This window comes from Triturus cristatus, chromosome 2_1 (genome assembly GCF_964204655.1).
Source record: "Triturus cristatus chromosome 2_1, aTriCri1.1, whole genome shotgun sequence".
NCBI lineage: Eukaryota > Metazoa > Chordata > Amphibia > Caudata > Salamandridae > Triturus > Triturus cristatus.
Window position 1 is genome coordinate 759,215,236 of NC_140581.1, and position 19,811 is coordinate 759,235,046.

At 45.5% G+C, this 19,811-nt stretch overlaps 1 protein-coding gene across 1 annotated transcript in view; it reads right to left on the reverse strand.

Annotated features, from left to right (window-relative positions):
- Positions 1-10,715: 10,715 nt before the first annotated feature.
- Positions 10,716-19,811, reverse strand: part of ALDH7A1 (aldehyde dehydrogenase 7 family member A1) — a 295,831-nt gene continuing 286,735 nt past the window's right edge. The window contains exon 18 of the mRNA XM_085632694.1: positions 10,716-11,024. Coding sequence (XP_085488820.1) covers positions 10,970-11,024 — 55 coding nt within the window. The 3' untranslated portion in view covers positions 10,716-10,969. The remainder of the gene's footprint in view (positions 11,025-19,811) is intronic.

Sequence of the window (19,811 nt, forward strand, 5' to 3'; positions counted from 1 at the left end):
ATAGGATCAAAAGTGACAGAGGTATCAGGAGGCAATGGTCTCAATATCTGTGGTTAGGACAGCATTGTCTTATATTTGCAACATAGTTCTCTGTGCTGCAGCTTCATACGAGATTTGAATATGAATTCAGATTGGTAGTCATGAAAGACATGGTTTTTGATGATGTGATCATGGAGTTGTGCATAGACTGCTTTGTCAATAATGTTACTAAAGAGTAGGTGGGCGATGGGGTGGTAGTTGGCCAGATATTCAGGGTCTAGTGTGCATTTCTGCAGGAGTGGAGCATCTGTCCTGTCTTTAGAGCTTCTTGGAACATGCCTTATGTTTCTATTGGTAGCTTTGTTGACACTGTTAGTATAGTACTTGGCTTTGGCTGATGTGATGAGTTGTCCACATGTTTCACTGAGGCAGCGAGCTCAGTGGCATAAGGGGGCGAAAGGTCATTAGGGGTTCTGTTTTTCTTCTATTTTCCTGAATGGGAAAGGAGCATTTGCTGTCAGAAAATATGTTGTAGAACCAGGGCGCTGAAGGGTTTGTTGAAAGGTTCAACAGGGCCTGTGCACAAAAGCCTCCATTTTGTAATACACATTTAAACATGACATCTTTTTAGACTAACGTTTTACATGCTTTGCACGTACATGATAAAATACTTGTAAAGTATTTTGCTTGCAGCTCATTTCTTTGTAAGTTTTTATGACTTTGTAAGTTTTTACCACTGTGCCACTGGATTCAACCTAGCCTGGTTAAAAAAAGGGGTGCTGCCCTGAAACCGGTCCCTGGATGCTTGTTTCTGGTCCAGAAAGGACCTGCCTTGACAGTTCGGGCTAGACTTTTCCCATGAGGAGCAGGGTCAATACTGATTAGCATATGGCTGGGCCCAAACTGGGGTGGCGTGGTGAGCAAAAAAAGAAAACTATGGATTAAACCCTGATCTGTTACTGGAGGTGAATGTTTGCATTGTTCAGCATTCTGCCCATCATCTGTTCTTTTGCTTTCAACACCAAATTCTCTGCACTAACACCCAGAGCCGGGGAAAATGAGTGCCTACTGGTTTCTGAAGGCAGTACATGGCAGTGAAGCGGTTTCTTTTGACCAGGACTATTCTGTAATGTGTGTGGCAGAATAAAGCTTTCAGAGTAAACTTGACTGCCAGTAAATCTAGATAATTGATGTGGAAGCTCTGTTGCAGGGTGGTTGAGAGGCCCTGAATGGTCCTATCCTGCAAGCGTGCTCTCCAGCCCATGAGAGAGGCGCATGTGGTATTGGAGACTTGGGGAACTGGGTCTAGAAAATGCCTGCCGTGCAACAGGTTGTTGCTATTTCACCACTGCAGAGTGATGGGTGCTGGCCCAAATCAACACTAGCTCTTCCCAGAACCTACCGCCCCCAACAAAAATTACTATTGGGCCGCATATTTAATTGAGTGTGGGGAACAATGGTGATACAAAGCCAACGTGCCCAGGTGGCACATTACTGTTCTGTTAGGCTGCAATCTGACAAAGGAGCAGCAGAAGCGAGAAAGCTTGAAACCGTGCAGGGCTGGGATAAGCGTTCCCAGTGAATGAAGTGAGAGTTGCCCCTACAAAGGGCTGTATCTTATGGGGTTGCAAGTGGGATTTGCCCAGTGCTTAGTTTGCAAAAAAATAAGTGTCACTGCTCTCGTCAAGAGGCCACTGCACCTTGTACCACACATTGCCCATGCCAGCGCTGTCAATGATAGTAACAACACAAGTACTAACATTCAAACTCCTACAAGTGTGACACTTCTGACTATTTCTGGTCCCCAAAGCTATAGGCTTTAAGGTAATAATTTTTAATGGATATCGAGTTAATTATTAACTGTTGTTGTGGTCATCTCTAAATTAGCCAGAAGGTGGCACATTGTGGCAGACTGTCACAGTGCTGACGACTAAGTGCAGGTGCCAAGCACTGGAAACCAGAGACTCAAAATTAAGCACTGGACTTGCCCACAATGATAGTGAAATTGAGATTTTGTGAAAGATCGAAGGTGATTTGGGTGTGGATCAAGCATTGCTGTCTGCTTGCACTCTTTATCAGCCAGTCGTCGAGCTACAGGAATACGTGGATGCAGTTCTTTCGGAGATGAGTGGCTACCACTACAAAGCATTTTGTAAAAATTCTGGGGCGGTCGTTACCCCGAAGGGCAGAACTTTGAACTGGCAGTGCTCCCTACTTACCACGAACCTGAGGTATTGATGGTGCGCAGAATTAATTGGAATGTGGAAATAGTTGTCTTTCGGATTGAGGGTGGATACGATTTCGCCTTGCTGTAACAGAGTAATGACATCCTAAAGCATGACCATGTGTAAGTGCTCCAAAAGGATGCACTTGTTGAGGGGTCTGAAGTAGAGAATGGGCCCATCAACCCATCTTTCTTGGGGATTAGAGAGTACACAACTTTGCTGTGTTGGTGGCACAAACTCTAAGGATCCTTTAAGTAGGAGCGCATTTACTTCCTCTAGGATGAGGGAGGATTTGCGGGAGGGATATTGGGTGGTGGAGCAGTGAGTATAAGGAGGTAACCCTGCTGTACAATGGAATGGACCCATTGATCTAAAGTGATGATTTGGCAGCATGCGAGGAGCCCCTGTAAGTGCCCCCAGTAGGCGTTCTGTCGAATGGGGAGGAAGGGCATCACTGTCTGACAGCCACGGCCCCCTTTGCTACACTCCCTCTGCTTCCTTTGGAGTTATTTCCTCTACAAGCACCCCTGGACTAACATCCGAAAAGTTGCTGGTGCTGCCACTTCCTCTGATCTGAGGTGGAAGACTCTGGTGATGTGACCTAGGCATCGGGGACTACGAAATGACCTGCGTGGTGCTGGGGGCTGAAAAGACCTACTGCCTTAGCCATGTCTATCTTAATCTTCTCTAGCATCTGATCAACCTGAAGCCCAAAGAGGTATTCCCCATCAAAGGGCAGGTAGATCAGATGGTGCTGGACCTCTGGCTTAAACCCAGAGACATGGAGCCAGGCATGATGGTGTACAACGATGCTTGAATTAATACCCCTGTCGGCAGTGTCCACCACATCCAGAGCACACTTAATGGTAGTGTTGGAAATTGTCTGACCCTCTTTAACTAACTCCTGTGCCCGCTGCCTCTACTGATCAGGGAGGTGTTGTGTCAGGTGCTCCATCTCATTCCACTGGGCCCCGTCATACCTTGAGAGTAAACCAAAGGAGATGGTGCTGCTCCAGGGGCTGGCAGATTGAGTGGCCAACCTGCCCACCCCACTTCAATCTTTTTACTTTCTTTGTAGGGTGGCAAGGCATCTCCGGTACCCTGGACATTAGCTCCTTTACGGGCAGTATGCACAACCAGCAAGTCTGGTGAGAATTGACCTTAAATTTAAGGTAGGTCAGACAGGGAGGGTTTGTATTTTTTTATCTATCCTCAGAATAACAACTATTGCCTTCACAGGGTCTTTACATGTGCCCTGGGCACTCTAAAATATGCCCTAGAACATTGGGAGGAATTGGGCCGAATGCTGGGTGAAAGCATTTCGATAAGGAAATCCTCCTCCTTAGGAATGGCGTGGAAGTCTACCTTATAAAAGTTTGCTGCTTGATGGATAACCTTGTGGTAAGAGGTGGTGTCATCCGGAGGGAAGGATTTTGCTGGTTACAGGTCTGGGTCATTGTCACCTGGGGGCACCACGCCATAAAAATCCCAGGAATCATCCTGGCCCTCCGGGTCATATGGGGTGTCACAAGGGTCCATAGGACTGTCCTCCCCATAGGACGAGTATGGGGAACCCTCTGGCAAATGTGGCAGAGGTGGGCAGTGTGGTGGTGGTGGTGGAAGGTGTTGGTTGGGGTGGAGGAAGAGGAATAGGGACAGATAGGCGAGAGGGTAAAGGACTAGTGCCTCCATCATGATGTTTCTTGAGCTTTGAAGGTGGTGGGGCAACCAAAGCAAGCTGCTCCTCAAAGGAAAGCTTCTTTTTGCAAGGAAGAGTCTCTTGAAGCTTTGGCAGAGATTTCCCAGAAATCTTGCCCGTTTGCTGGTGGATAAACTGTCTTGTCTGATGCCTGTCCAATTCCTCCTGTAGGCGCTGTATAATTGGGAGATCCTGTTCCTCTGAAGATTGTTCCATGGGTGGTCTACTGCCTGCCAAAGGTTGTTCCAGCTTTGAGGCAGGTAGCAACGACTAGAGGTGTTGCGGCTCCGAAGAGCCCTTCGGTGCCTGAGAACCTGATGGAATCGATGCAGTGGTCGGCGCCGAAAAGGGCAGTGGTTTGGGCAGCTGTTTGGGCGCTGGAGATGGAGCCCGAGCCAGAGTCAGCTGCAAAGCCTTAGGACTGGCTGAGAGGCAGTGGTGGAAAGGAAGGCTGTTTGATGGGTTGTGGACTCTACGCCTGACCCCCGGAGACAGCAAGCACTTCAACACCGCTAGCAAGCACGTGTCCTGGCAGGCAGGGGTGTACCCCGTTGCTTGAGCTGAGGACCACTTCTTTGCTGTGTTCAACCAGGAAGTCTGAATGTGACCGCAGATGTAAAAATGGTCACATGGTTACATTTCTTTACGACCTACGTTGTGACCGAGGTTGTCCTGACAGTGTCCTTGAATTTGGTGGGGGTGACATGGGTAGGAATTGGACAGGTTCTCCACCAAAAAGTAATCCTCATCCTCTAGGACATGCATGTCTACTTTATGGTGGCAGGCCTTTCTCCAAACTATGGGATTATAAGCGGAGTATGCTTCCAAATCTGGATCATCCGCAGGTTCAACTCTGTAGTCATCCCATGGATCATCCTGCACCCTGCTGTAGCAGGCTGGTCGTAATGGTCTCCATCCCTATAAGCGCTACCTGTATCAGAATATAAATACACTCACTTGTTAGGAGATTATTGTGGAGGAGAGTATTGGTGTAGGGGTGGTAGAGGTGAAAGGGGAGTGCTTTGGTGTGGATGATTAGGAGAAGGACTTGTTGCCTTGTTCTTGTGCCTCTTGGGTAAAGCATGTCTGTGGTGCATTGAAAGTAAGCTCCTCCTCTAAAGTCAGCCTCTGTTTTTCTGGAATCGGGGCAGCGTGGCTGAAGTCTTTCCTGGGGGCAACTTAGCAAACATTTTGCTTGTTTCTCGATTAATGAAGAGCTGCCTGGCATGGAGTTCTTTCTGCAGTTTCTCTAGGAGCTTCAGATTCCTCTAGTTCGAAAAGGCCCTCAGCATTGACTTGGAGCCCAGTCTTGGAGATGCTTTCAGCGTAGATTTCAGCTCTCAAGGGGGAAGGTTTGATGCCCTTTGGACAAGATGGTGGATGTCGAGTGTCAGGGCTCAACACCATTTGCTGGGATCTTGCACGAGTCTGAAGGTTCTCTCTGTGCTAACTGGAGCCCAAGGGTAGCAGAGGACCAGAGGCTGAGGTCTTCATTCTGTCCTGCTCACTCAGGACTCAACTCACGCAGGAGTGGTGCTCTGCCTCAGCATGGGACGCTTATGTGAGTGGGGTTTCGGACCCTGGCTTTGCACTGGAGTAAATCTCACACTTCTCAGTGTTATCTTTATGATGGGCCTCTGTTGGTTAACTTCTGGCCTGCTTATTCGCAGGCATTCAAGGCCAAAGTCTCGGGTAGGATTCCTTAGATTAGTGGAAGAAGAGGTGGGTCCCTGAGTGGGTCCTGTTCATCATAAATGTCACGTGTCTTAGCGCATGACTGCTGCCCCCTTTGGTATCTGAAGGCCTTCTTACACTGAAAGGCCAAGTAGAACTCACAGACTGCCTTACTGTGGTCAGGCGAGAAGCAGAGTTGGCAAGCACCGTGCTGGTCCACCCATGGGTACTTTCCGATGCACCTTGGACAAAATTAGAAGGGTGTGCATTCCATTGCCCCTTCCTGTGGGCATTCTCGGGACGAGCTCCACAAAGGTCGAAGACGACTCAACTGAGTCACAGACCCAAGAGCTGGCCTCCAAGCTCGAAGCGAAGCAGTCTGTGGTGTTCCTGTTTAGAGGTTAACAGAGGTTGATTGAGGAGTAATTGTTATCAGAGTCGTTGGCCTCAAAAACATGAATAGTTAGGGCTGAAAAAGCCACTAGGATCACTTTGATCTCAGAGCTGTTGTTGAATAAATCCATGCATGATGGAAGAAAAAACAATATAAGGTGGAGTCGGTGGCAATGAACATCGTGGACAAAGAGAGGAGTCATCACAGAACATTCTGTGACTTGAAGCTTCTTCCAAGTAAACAAGCTGTAACGGTCCAGCCCAACACTAAAAAGCAGCAGTATGCAGAGCATGTGTATCTACAGCCACACATGCTATGAACACTTTTTTCTTTTTTACCAGAGAGTGAGACTGTTTCATCTTTCTACTGATCCTGGTCACAGACATACATTGCTAAGAGTGCACACAGTGTCACAGTACAGCAATTCTCACATGTGCTAGAAGAGAACTTCCCTGTGAGAGCTAACTGGGTGACTCAGTAGTGGGATCGTGGCTGTGGAAGGGCTATTTACTAAGAACCTACTGATGCTGATTAGATCTGGAGTCAGTTATTACAAAACTCCTGTTTACGCATGTTGCGGTTTACAGATTTATTTACTGATGTTGCCATAATGCTATTTTGTTTCAGATTATTCTTCGTTCTTGGACTAGCACCTCTAATTTCTACCTCTAACCGCCATTCCCCTCTTTAACTATTTTCTCTGGTTACACAGCATTGGTTGTGAAAATTCTGCACCTAAATCCCAAATATAAGTGACTAACGATATACCTCCCGACACTGGTGGTGTGTAGCGGGCTCGGAGAAGAGTTGCGATAGTGGGCGGTTTTCAGTAGCGTGTCCTCACAGCAAATGTATCTTGATAAATAGCGATTGTGTTGTACAGGAATTGCAACTCTCCACCTCGCAGTATCAATTTTGGGATTGACCCAAAGGACATGTTAAGGAGACGGCACAGAGCACTTCTTAGAATATAAGCACAGACTGCAAGCTACAAAGAAAGCTTACTTTAGTAGGCAGCAGTGTTGCCTGTGACCTGCTTGCTTGTTCTTTGGATTGCTTCCGAACCATCCTCATCCTCAATAGGTATTTCTTAAATATCACAGATTTGAGACTGATGACCAGAACCGATACCACAGGGCAAGGGAAGGGATTATGAAATTATTACTTGTGTGACGGACGCAGAGTTAATGGCACTTAGGGACCAAGACCTTGGAGAGCGGGGTGTTTCCTTGCAAACCAGAAGAACATTATTGTGTGATTTATCTGTGGAGTAGTGTTTGGACAATTCTTTCAAAACTTACCCATTTTTGCCAGAAATGAACAGGTGTGTTTTTATGGACTCTGGGCACCGAATTTGTAAAGTCCAACGTTCGTTGCATGAATCCAGAACAACTTTAATAATAAAGTTTTTATCAATTTTGTGGGGTACAATATGTACAAAATAAAGCTTATGTCTTGGTCGATTAAAAGCGTTCACCAATTCCTTTACTCCGAATTACACCCACTTTTTGTAGCCCCACCCCTGCCTTTCGTTCGTGAATCTCGAGTAATTTCTGCTCTTTGAAGTACTGAATAGAGCAGAGCTTTAACAGAAGCAGTTTGACTTTTTAAGAGAAAGTATTCAGAAGTAGGGTTAGATCCATTACGGTCTCTTGCTGGTGGAAAAGTAGGGTTTGTGTAACTGAAGGGAAAATTATGAGGTATAGGATGTTAATTTATCCTCATGACCGCAAATGGAAATTTAGAAACACAAGTCTAAACGTTACTTGCAAAATCTAATTTAAGCTTTACATAAATATTCTAGCCATAAAATATGGTTTTCAAAAGACTCCATTTCACAAGGTCACCCTAGACACAATCCTTTGCCTTCATTTAACAGACGGTGACATCGTGGATGCTGTAATCTTAGTTTAGTTCAACTGAACCATTTGGACTAAAGTGCCTGAAAAGAATGACTTTGAAAAGGCAAGTCCGGGAGCAAAAGTTATATTCAATGACAAGGAGCCATTTTGCGGCATTACCATAAGCTATAGTTTTGTATTTCTGGGCAGTGTTGCAGCCTGTCTTTCTTTATTTTATGCCAGACTTCTCCATCTTTGTCCTGCTGCTTTAGTTTCCAAATATCCCTGCAATCATGGCATTCATAACAGATGTTCCTAATTGTGACTTATGCAATTTAAGATCTTCTGAACTGCAATTGTGATACTCATTTAAGAGTCAATACATTTGCGCAAATACAAATACCATTATCCTATATTATCAACATATTTATTGTTAGACCTGGCACCTTGGCGTGAGTCTCCCTTCCACTTTGTCGCTGTGCCTCATGTGTTTTGCTGCTCAGAGCACTGTGCAACTGCCAACCAGTGCCACAGTGCAAGTGCTCCCTATTTAAAATGTATATGTTGGTTGGATTCCATGATTGGATTATTTGGTTTACTGTCGGACCCCAGTAAAGTGCACCAGGAGTGCCCAGGGCTTGTAAATACAAATGCTGCTGGTGGGCTTGCAGCACTGGTTGTGCCACCCACAGAAGCGGCCTAGTAAAATGTGTCTAAGGTTTGCCATTGCAGAACCTGGTACTGTCATGCTGACTGGGCAAGTGCACCCACTTCCCAGTCCCTAAACCTTCCCTTAACTTCATATTAGTCACCCCTATGGTAGGCCCAAGGGCAGGGTGCATTGTAAGCATAAGGTAGGACAAGCCCTGATGTGTGTGGCATGTCTTAATAGTGAATTACAGACATTTTCGTTTTTCACTATTGTAAGGCTACCTGCTCTCCATAGGCCAGAATGGGCTGTTAGAATTGTTCCATCCTATGATCTTAACAGACCCAGGGAACATGGTAGAAAATGGAGTTTAGTATGCCTGAACTCAGAATAATAAAATACATCTTTTAGTAAAGTTTATTTAAATATTCTGTGTTTGCAAATACCACTTTTAGAAAGTTGGTATTTGCTTGCCTAACCATTTCAGCCCGCCTCTGCTATGATGTGCATCTGCCTGTCTGGTTTGTGTGAGTGACAGGGCTGGGGAAACCCAGAGGGGCAGGGCTAGGTAGCCTGGTGGTGAATAGAGAGATTGACATCCAAATGGGTGGGAGGAGTGCACCTGGACTCTGAATAGGGCTGTGCTCTGCCACCACAATGCTGGCTCCACCTCCTGTGGAGCGGCTGGTGTCTCTGCCCTGCACCCTGAATAGTAAGGCAGAGTCATGTCAACAAAGTGCTCAAGAACTGGTTTGGACTGGGCAAAGGCCCCTCTACCCCAGAGGAACAAAGGAATTAAGGGTATAAGTATTGGGACCCTGCTCCCAAGAAATTAGATCCTGCTTTACAAGAAGAAACCTCTGCCTGAGGAGAAGGAACTGGGAAAGCTGTAAGGAGGAGTACTGTCCTTGACCTGGGGGATTGGCCTGCAGTGGTTGCCTTGCTGCTGGAAGGAGAGGAGAAAGACTACAAAGACTTTATTTCAACTTGTGCTTAAAAGATCCCCAAGGGCTTGTGCTGAGCTTGCCCCCTGAACGAAGTCCCAGGACCAGTGGACTTCACCCCCCAGCTCCCCAGAGTTCTGTGGAAGTGCCTGCTGCTGTTGTTGGGCCTTCTGAGGGACTGCGTGTCGCAAGGAGCTGGAAGCGCGACTCAAGAAGGAGAAGCATGCCGCCGTCAGAGCTGTTGTCGTCGCATCCCGCAAAGGGTGTCGCCGCTGCAGCATCGCATCGAGCGGAAGCGTCTCGCATCATTCCGGAAGTGTCTCGCAACGCCGAAGAAGCGTGTCGCCATTGCAGCCATCGTAGCTGACGCATTGCACCGCATCAAGAGAAGAGTCTCGCATCGAGGAAGAAGCGTGTCGCCATCGCAGCCATCGTAGTTGTAGCATTGCACCGCATCAAGAAAAGCGCCTCGCTTCCACGGAGAAGCGTGCCGCCGTCGGAGCTGCTGTCGTCGCATCGCGTAAAGAGGTGACGCCGCTGCAGCATCGCATCGAGCGGAAGCGTCTCGCAAACGTCGGAGAAGAGTGCCGCTGCCAAGGCCGCTGTCGTCGCATCGCGTAAAGGGGTGACGCCGCTGCAGCCGACGCATCGAGACGAGTCTTCTCGCAACATCCGAGAAGCGTAACGCATCTGGAAGATTTCTTTGCACCAAAAACTTAATTGCATCAGCATCGTTGCAACACTTTCGTTGCCCTGCGTGTCGCATCTAAGGTACATTGACTTAAAGTGTCGCATTCAAGAACTTAAGAGAACTAAGCAAACTTCTAAAGTAACAGTATTGTGTATTTTTGTCGTTTAATGGTCTTGTGGTAACTCTATATAAAGAATCCTTATTTTTAATATAAAAACCTGTGTGGTGTCCATCTGTAGTGTTGCCACTTGGTTACTGTATGTGTTCACAAATGCTTAACCTATAACGCTCTGAGATAAGCCTTGGCTGCTCGCGCCAAGCTACCTAGAGGGTGAGCTGGGGTTATTTTAGGAGTGTAACCCCTTACCCTGACTAGAGGAAATGTTCCCTGCTTGTCACAAGTACCTACCTGTGCCAACCAGAGAACCCAGATTCTAACATTTATCTTTTGCTTTTTATAAGAATATGTGCTTAATTTTATATTTTGACAAACGTGTTGCAACTCTTCTTTAAACTAATGTTAATTATTTTCTTAAAACGCCAATGTGGACATTCTGTTTCCGAAAAAATGCAAATATTTGCCCATTCCATTCCAAATTAATTTCCATCAATGCAAAAACAGAGGCAAGCTTGCTTCATTTATTTTCTTGATGCTTACATGATTGTTGTAAGAAATAGAACGTAGAAACAAATAGTGCAAACCGTTGTGCTGCACATGAACATCACGCCAGCAATTATTTTAGCATTTGTATTGCATGTTTGTTGAAGGAAGTACACTAAAAGCAATTTAAGATCCCTCTTCCACTTTTGGTCATTCATGGGAGGCCTGGTTTTAAAGTGCAGAGTATCCAGAAGGTCGAATCCAAATCATCTCTACTGAAACTTGATTCCTTGAGCCAGGGGTAAATCTTTGCTATAGTTGATTGTGCTGAAAAGAAAAGAATGACATTTATATTATAAGAACTGAATATTGGAGTGGTGATCAGTAACCGTTTAATATACAATAGACAGATTTTGGCACACAATGAAGAGGGTGTTAGGTCACAAAGGGAGGGTCTGCATCTTCAGCTTAAAGGGACTTTTTTTAATTTCTTTCACAACCTATCCTTCATTCATCCACTTATTTTTTCGTAAACTAACTAAATGAAGACTTATTTCCAGACAAACCCTTCACCACTTGCTTTGGTTACTACTTCCCAATATCCTGCCTGGTAGTTCATATGCTCCAATGTCATTTCTTTTCAAATGTACGGTAGCTTGAACTATCACATATTAGCAGCATTACAAACAGCTTATCAATCAATCAGGGGATTGTAAGCGCATTAGGAACAGTAACCCACCTTTTGGATTTATACTACTACGTGGAGCACAGGTAATGGACCTCAATTAGCTCCTACATGACAAGTGCATTTACCAGGTATCCCTCGCAAAAGCACTTAACCTCTGGTTGAAGTCTCTAGCTGCCTCAGTTGGGACTTTATCAAGTATCTAAAAGCTACCAGACCTCACTTGTATTCCTGGTCACTCAATCCCCTACCTCATTAGCTCCTTCATGGCTGCCATCACCAAGCATCTTTACACCACCACATCTCACTTCAGTTCCCACCAGTCACCTCTAGTCCACATATCTATAAAGTCCTCAAAGGTCTATCTCAGAAGATCCACTATTGGTGCCCTCACAAATTATCTCATGGCACCTCACCTCTTCCTATCTCCATCTCATTAGCTCCATCTTCTAGACCCAAGGTAGGTTGTATTGTGATGCAAACGTACACTTTCCTAGATCATCCCTTTGCAGCTGTCCAAGTGGGTAGGCAGTTAGGGTGACCAAACTGTACCATAATTTAACATTTCCTGATGAGCACAGACCTCTAGAGTCCATCGAGATGTATTTGAACATCACTTGATGATGCTAGGCTTGCCATTTCATTTTTTACAGCAAAAGTGAGCCTCTATTCACAGAAATGCAGCACCCGTATGTCTAAGGAGGTTAGTGATGGATGGTAATTCAGAAAGTAGGTTGCAGGATTGTGGTTTTGAAACAGGAACATTGAAATAAATGAAAGCAGGAAGAGAATAGCATGCAACATCTTTCTTATATCACCCGAATCAAAGTCACAATGCACTAGAGAAGTTCTTTATTCGCCATCAGAAGCATTTAACGATCATTAGCAAGTAAAATTCACCTCAATTGACTACTTTTATGATTAACGAGAATAGTTATGGCAGAAACATTGTTTCTGGCAGATTACTCACCATGTAAATGGGTTCCAAAGCAGAACGTACTTGGGCAGTGTCACTACGTTGTACAGGTTAACAAAGGAAATAAGGCAATACAGCTCAAGCAAAGTACATATCACTACGTGCCTGCCACATGACACATTTGTGCTTTGCAAACATATGCAAGGATGACCACGTACATGCCCCGCAGTCAGCAAACAGGATGCCTCAGGAAAGTGCCTTGGAGGGTCTTTCTTTACTAGGGCATAGCAGATCTTAATACAAAGGATGCCCTAATGTGGATTAGAGCGTTCAGTCACTGCCTTGCCCTTTGCTGCACAAGAGAAGCCCACAAAAATCTAGTCCTCAACTATGTCCTGTCAACTGGATTTCAGCCTATGCAGACATTTCTCCTCCCTGGTAAGATGGGGAGGAGAGAAGAAAAATGCAAGTGTTCTAGAACGGGCCATATGGAATGCAGAAACCACCTTGGGTGTGAAGGATGAGCAGGTGTGAAGTACCAACTTATCCAGGTACAAAACTGTGAATGTTGGACCAGCTGATAGGGCCTAAAGTTAACCAACTCTGAGCTGAAGTACCTGCCATCCACAAAACAGTCTTGTAGGTAAGAAGTCAGACTGGAAAACTGTGCATCGGCTCAAACGGGGATACCATCAAGAAAGGCAACGTGAGATTCACATCCCACTGAGAGAGAATAAATCGAGTGGGGAAAAAGAGTAAAGCAAACTTTTGAACTACACCACTAGTGGTGATGTACACATAGAAGATTGAGCAGGGAAACAAATGAAAGCAGACAGGATCGTAAGATAGATAACTGTAGCCACTGCCAAGCTCTACAGGGCAAGGGATAATGCAAACTTCAAAATGTCAAAAATTGAGATTGAAAAGGATGGATGCTTTTTGACTCGCACCACTGAACAAACTTATTCCAGCGAATAGTGTAGATGGATTTAGTAGCAGGCTTCCTAACTGCCAAGATGATGCCTGCAACCTCACCAAGAAGGCAAACAGACTGTAATTGGCACCACTTAATTTCCAAATGTGCATGAGCAGAGTATGGGGATTGGGGTGGAGTACCCGACCATCCTGCTGTGAGAGCTGGCTGCTCTGCACAGGACAGGAATGGACTGCCAACTCCTGTATGTTTCTGAGCATGTGCACTTTTCCAATCCTTCTTGCTGCTAGCTAATGAGTACTGTATGCTGATTTCCTATGTATGTATCTGAGCACTTGCACTTTTTCAACCTCTTTTTTTTTTACTGCTAGCTATAGAGTACCGTAAGCTGAAAAATTTCTTTGAAGTTTTAAAATATTTTTGTATCGTTATTATGCTGCTGGTTATCTTGTACTGTATTACGATTTGACAAATCCCCGCAATATATTATATGGTTTTAAATTTTTAAAGTTTTTATGACAGTTTTAGATTATAATCTTTGTAAAAGTCCCCTAAGTACCCATCGATGGTAATCTGATTTATTACGGATCAATCCTCTTGGCACCTGAAAATGTATTGAATGGTTCCCATATATATGTTTTTCCTTGTTATATGATCTGCTATGACGAATTTAGTACTTTTCTCTCTCTTTTTATGGAGTGGAATGTTGATTTGTAGATGTATCTCTTTCATGTGGAACTCTTCGGAGTCCCAAATCATAAATAAACTGTAAGCCAACTCCTGAGTGACTTAACAGATCCTCTTCATCCACTCCAATGCAAAAAGTATCACCGGTGCTCGATCCTCGTTCACTTTTGCAGTACATTTCACAGAAGATGATCGTCGGAAAACTTAAATCAGGCTATGAGACTAGTGGAACCTAAAAGCATCCCCAGGGAAACATTCAGGGGGAAGTGTATGTCACAAAATGTAGGACACTTTCTGTTCTTGGTTATGGAAAAGAGATCCATGAGTTCAAACGCCAATCTGAAGAAGATCATCTCTGGGACTTTTAATTGTAGAACACACTCCTGGTTCTCCAGCGAGAGGTGACTGATAGCATCAACCCGCATAATCAGGGAGCATGCCAGGTAGGCCACTACTTGGATAATCCGCTTGGCTGAGCCTACTTACACAGATGACTCAACATGGGGTCCACAATACAACACTGTCCTGTCTTTTGATACAAAGAATGGTGATTCTGCTGTCTGAGAGAATTGGGACATCACCAACCACCCCCTCCATCCACAAAGATAGATGGTAGAACCCTTTCTGGGCAAAAGCACACCACCTAGGGCATATATATGTACAGCTGCTGCTCTGATTCGGACCAAAGTCCCTGTGCCGTTATGTCGCACAGACGAGTACTCCAGCCCAACGAGGAGAAACCCATGACAATGGTAAACAAAGCTTGAGGAGGGCTGAATGGGCAACCCCTCGAAAGGTTGCAAGGGTCCATTCACAAGTGCCGATCCTGATGCACTGAATGGAAGACCCAAACCAAAGCTGAAAGCCATCCTTGGTGCTGCAGCCACTGACTCCTCAGACACATACTGGAGTGATCTCACCTGCCGCCTGGCATGAGTCACCAAAACGAGGGAGAAGGCCATATGGCCCAGCAAGCAAAAGGCTTTTGGGACTGGGATCTGAGCTTGAGTCAGACACATAAGAATTCCGGCCTGAATTTCCGTGATCCTCGGAGGAACAGGAAAGGACTTCCTAAGGGTTCTGTGGGCCATCTCGCCAATAAAGGTCAGTGTTTGTGTGGGGCCTTAGGAGTGAATTTTGGACATTGATAATGAAAAAGATCAACGAACCATATCCGAGCCTTATTACTACTGCTGTATTATGAATAGGTCAGTATTTGGGTGTGCCTCAATATTCACGGACAGTTTATTTTGGAATTTCGATTTTATATTAACTGGAAGAGTACATTAGGTAATATGCCTCCTATATTTTATGTATTTCTGAAGCTCTCAAGACATTTTATTTTGCTTTGACATATTCACATTTCTGCCTCTTGCAGTAAGCATAGAATTTGAGAAAAATTATGAAGTCAGCACTTGTGTATATAACTGTAGCTTGTTTTCATGGACTTCTCCCATTCTTTCTTGCAAGAAGCTCTCACCTTTTGTCAGTCAGTTTTGCTTTGCAGAAACAGCATCAATCACGTTCTGCTTTCATTTAATTGTAATGGCAACACGTGTATAAAACTCAACTGAAAGGTATGGTATTTAACATTCCATGCTCCAAAGTGATTTTGGGAGAATGCTCTATTTTGTTTGAACAGCAGTTGTTGATTGATTTTTCTTGCCTGATGGCAATTGTTGCCTTAAATACATATTAGACTTTTAGCCCTCCTGAACATCTGCATTGAGATGCTCTTGGGCCAGCATCAGGAACTCCACATTCACCAACCACTAATCCAAGCACGGAAATCCAAGGACTCCTGACCTCCACTACAAAGCTGCCATGACTGACTGCACCTTTACAAATACCCCACCTTGAATCTCAAGAACTGGAAGATGAAAATATGCATCCTGTACTTCCAGGACCACCAATCAATGTCCTGAGTTCAACACCAGCAGCACAAGACTTGAGACCTCATCTTGATTTTTTTTGCCAGATGAACAGCTTCAGGAGGCAGAAATCCTGAGGAAGCTTCAGGCCTATATTCTTCTTGGGAACCAAGAAGTTAAGAGAATAAAACCCATGCCCCTCTCTGCCAGAAACATCACTTCAATAGCTCTTTTTGCCATCATGGTGAGAATAGTGCCTCCCGGATTGAGACATGAGCGAGCGAGTATGCTCTGAAGGAGGGGTGATTACTGTGGGCATGAGGGAGTTGGGGCGGAAAGGGAAGGGCAAGCCATGGCGTATCAGCTGATCGCCCAGTGGTCTGACAGGACCACTTCGCAATTGAGGAGATGGAGGTGTTTGAACTCAGCATAAAGATCGGTGGGGACAGGATCTGTTGCTGCTACTGATTAAGTCTTCTTGATTTCTCCATCTACCCCACCCCAAAATGAGTGATAAAGCGGATGTGGCATTCGGGTGGCCCGAGCCAGCTGCTGTTGAAACTGTACAGCTCTAGAGTAAGCACGAAATTTCCAATACTCACTGGTGAAATTGTGTGAAGGGGGAAACAGGCCCAGGATACAGCAGCAGCGCAGTTCTTGAAACTTCGAAGGAGGAGTCTCTCTTTTTTCTGAATAGCCGCTCGCCGTCAAATCACATGCCCATGTGCATAGGCTGGATATCTCCAAGCACGTGGACGCAGAATGATGACTGTACAGTTCTCATAAAGCATAGACATATCAGCCTACAAGTAAGTTGTAGAATTAGCTGTGTACACATCCAAGCTGCTAAAGGCAAAACCTTAGGCATCTAGCTTCTTGGATTTGCGGTCTGGGAGTGCCATAATGAGAGCATTGTAGTTCTGTTTTGAAGACAACGTCTGAACAACCAGACTCTCTGGTAATGGATGGAAAGACAAAAAGTGAGGGTCTCCCAGAGTGAGCCAATGTAGAATGCTTATCCAAGTATGAACTGCCAGGCCTGAAAAGAGTTTCTCTTAAGAAGCCATTATAGGCTTAGGAAAGCCTCATTAAACGGAAGCAAGAGTTTGCAAGGTTTCAATCAAAGCGCTAAACTTCACTTCCAAATAAGGCACAGTAAATAGTAATAAAGCCTTCTGAACGGTGGTTGTAAAAGAAGAAATCTCCACAGAGGAAAGCTAGATGGATAGGAAATAAATGTTCCCTTCTGGTGAAGTAGCGAAGCCACTAGCATTATGCACATCCTTGTAGATGCCACATCAGTATAGTAAAGGGGCACCTACAGACTCCTCATGTTCTGTACGACCATAGTCCTTATCCATAACCCAAGCATATGGATCTAGACAGAAAATCTCCTCTCAGTGGGCAAAACTTCGGGGAGGGTCTCAGCATATGGTTCATCATTAAAATTAGCCTTGACCTGCTCCTTTACCTCACAGATAATACTTTCTCATATCGACTCTTTGTCAGGTGGTAGAGTAGGTTATGTAGATGGCATCACCACTGACATCAAAATCAGTGCTTGAAGGAGGAAGGGCTTAAGTTAACAAGCGATGGCGCCCCAGCCACTTTTGACTTCAACTAAGATGCCAGGACCAAAGCTGATGGAGGTGGGACTTTGCAGTGCCTCCGACCTGGATGCCTCCCAGTCACCAAACACTTGAGTATGGATTACCCTTGGCGAGTAGCCCAGAGGTTTGTGGAAAGAGCATGTAAGCTCCCAAAGGGAGTCCTTTCTTGGCAACAGCATAGCATAGCTTAATACAAAGGACAATCTACCTTGCTAAGATCCAATTTGGCAAATACCTTTCTCTTCTTTGCACCAGAAAAGCCAACAAAAAGGTTGCTTGTCCTCTAGGTGCTTCTTAGTTGCGTCTATGTTATAACTAAGGCCTCATTTAGGGTACAAATGGTGAAGCTTCTCCTCTTCCATTATGGGATGTGGCGGAGAGAAACATGTGAGGAGCATGTTAGACTGCTCAAAATGAAAAGGAGACCCCTTTTCTGGCGAAACGACGCTCAAGTCTGAAGCACCAATTTGTCATGGATGACAGTGGTATAAGGCAGCTGAGCAGCCACCAAACACAGCCTCAGAGCCTTTAAATACAGGCAGGGTGTTGTATGTTGATGGTGCTACATGAGAAATCTCTGTTCTCCACGCCATCCGGGTTACTTCATCGGCCCTAAGAAGATGTGTCCATTAATACTGTGAGCTCTGGATAGGACAGGAAGAATGGTATGCCACAGGTCAGGCTAACATCTCTCAGCCACAATAGAAGTCTCTGGGCTGCAACGTCTAATATGTAGTTGTTGTCCAAGAGACATCCCGAGTGTTGGGCTCACTGAAGTGGAAGGTTCCACGGCAGAGCCCACATGTGCCAACGAGTACGATGCTCAAGGATTATGCACAAGACCAAGAACCCTCAGGCAAACAGCACCCAAACATTTCTGGTTAGAATGCTGGCATTCTCTACAAATGTCTGATCACAAACGGGTCAAACATGTGGAGGGTTGGACAAAATGGGAAGGGGCGTAACCAAATTGAACAATTTTAAAGCCCTACTGTTCTAGAGTAACAGCAGGTCAGTGAGACAAGCAAAATCAGATTCTCCTTCATACGTCCTATGTGACACGTGCTGGGAGAAACTAAAGCAGCTTGGTGGCAGCTGCATAGAGTGATGAAGAGGACTGCTAAATCTGTGACACCCAGGACTCTACCACCGTCTCTCCCTCTAGAGCCACAAAAAAGCTGGACAACCAGTGAGGGCTGCCTGTCAGAAGGCAAGGGCCCTTGAGTACAACACAATTCCCAATACTGTTGGTGGAACTGGCTAGCTAGGGAAAGTAATCCCAAGGAGTGGGCTGTAGCAAAGCTTTTCCGCAGCTATCCTTAAACCGCCCTAGTGCCAAATCCGCCTGTGCTCTGAAGAGCCTGATTAGATCAAAAGCTTAATCCACCAATGACACTCGGGTGTCTCCGGAAAACCAGGTAGCATGCCCACTACCAGGCTAACAACAAAGCTAGTGCCTGTGGCAAGGCTGACAGTCTGTAGTGTATTTGGCCGCATTCTGACTTATGTATGCTTGGAGCAAATGAAACCCAGAAGTTCTCATGAAGAGCAAGCAAGATCTCACATGCCATGTCTCAAAGGCTGTGTATCATGACCCAAGAAACAGACTGTTTGATAAGCATTTGGCCAAGCTGGCAGAAAAATAAACGTTCAATTGTTTTCTATATCTGGAAGACCTTAATGGAAAGCACCAGGAGCCCCGATGCTCTCTGAAACCTAAATGATGAGACTCTTCATAGGCAGATGTTGCTTCAGGATGATAAGGTACCCAGAGGTAAGCCTGTGGTGCCAAGCAATTGGGTGGTTCATGCAGTGGTGTAACGAAAATTGAGGGGACTCCCCTGCAAGGTACGTGGAGGGGCCCCCTCCGGGCACAATAAGGAGCTCCACAGCCGGAGTACTCTGATGAGGGGGCACCCTGGAGCTTGGGGGGCCCCCCCGCACCGCGGGGCCTGTGTTACGACCCTGGGTTCATGAAGGATGCTATACACTGCTTATACCACAAAGCTCCAATAGTCTTAGTAAGGAAAATTATTGCAATGGCTTAGTAGCCGATGGCCCAGGATGCAAAATTTCTGCCTGTAAGTGAGCCTTGGTTTCCACCAAGGGAAAAGGTACATCCAAAATCTCTGTGGCTCTGCGAGAAGCCACTGCAAATGATGCACTCTACTCAATAGAGGGGGCCCAATGGAAAATCGAATTCAGTTTCAGACGAAGAGTCTAGTCTATTAGCATTCTGGAGGTCAAGGTAGAGGCCAGCATCAATGTATTGAAAGAGGGAGTAAATATTCTGCTTTCTCATTGTCACCTTTGTTGCGTAGAGCCTGTCCAAGCCCCTGATCTGCTTCAGAGGCAGAACCGAAGATGGTTTCCAATATCGGACAGCACGGTTGTTGGAGGTCAGAAACTAT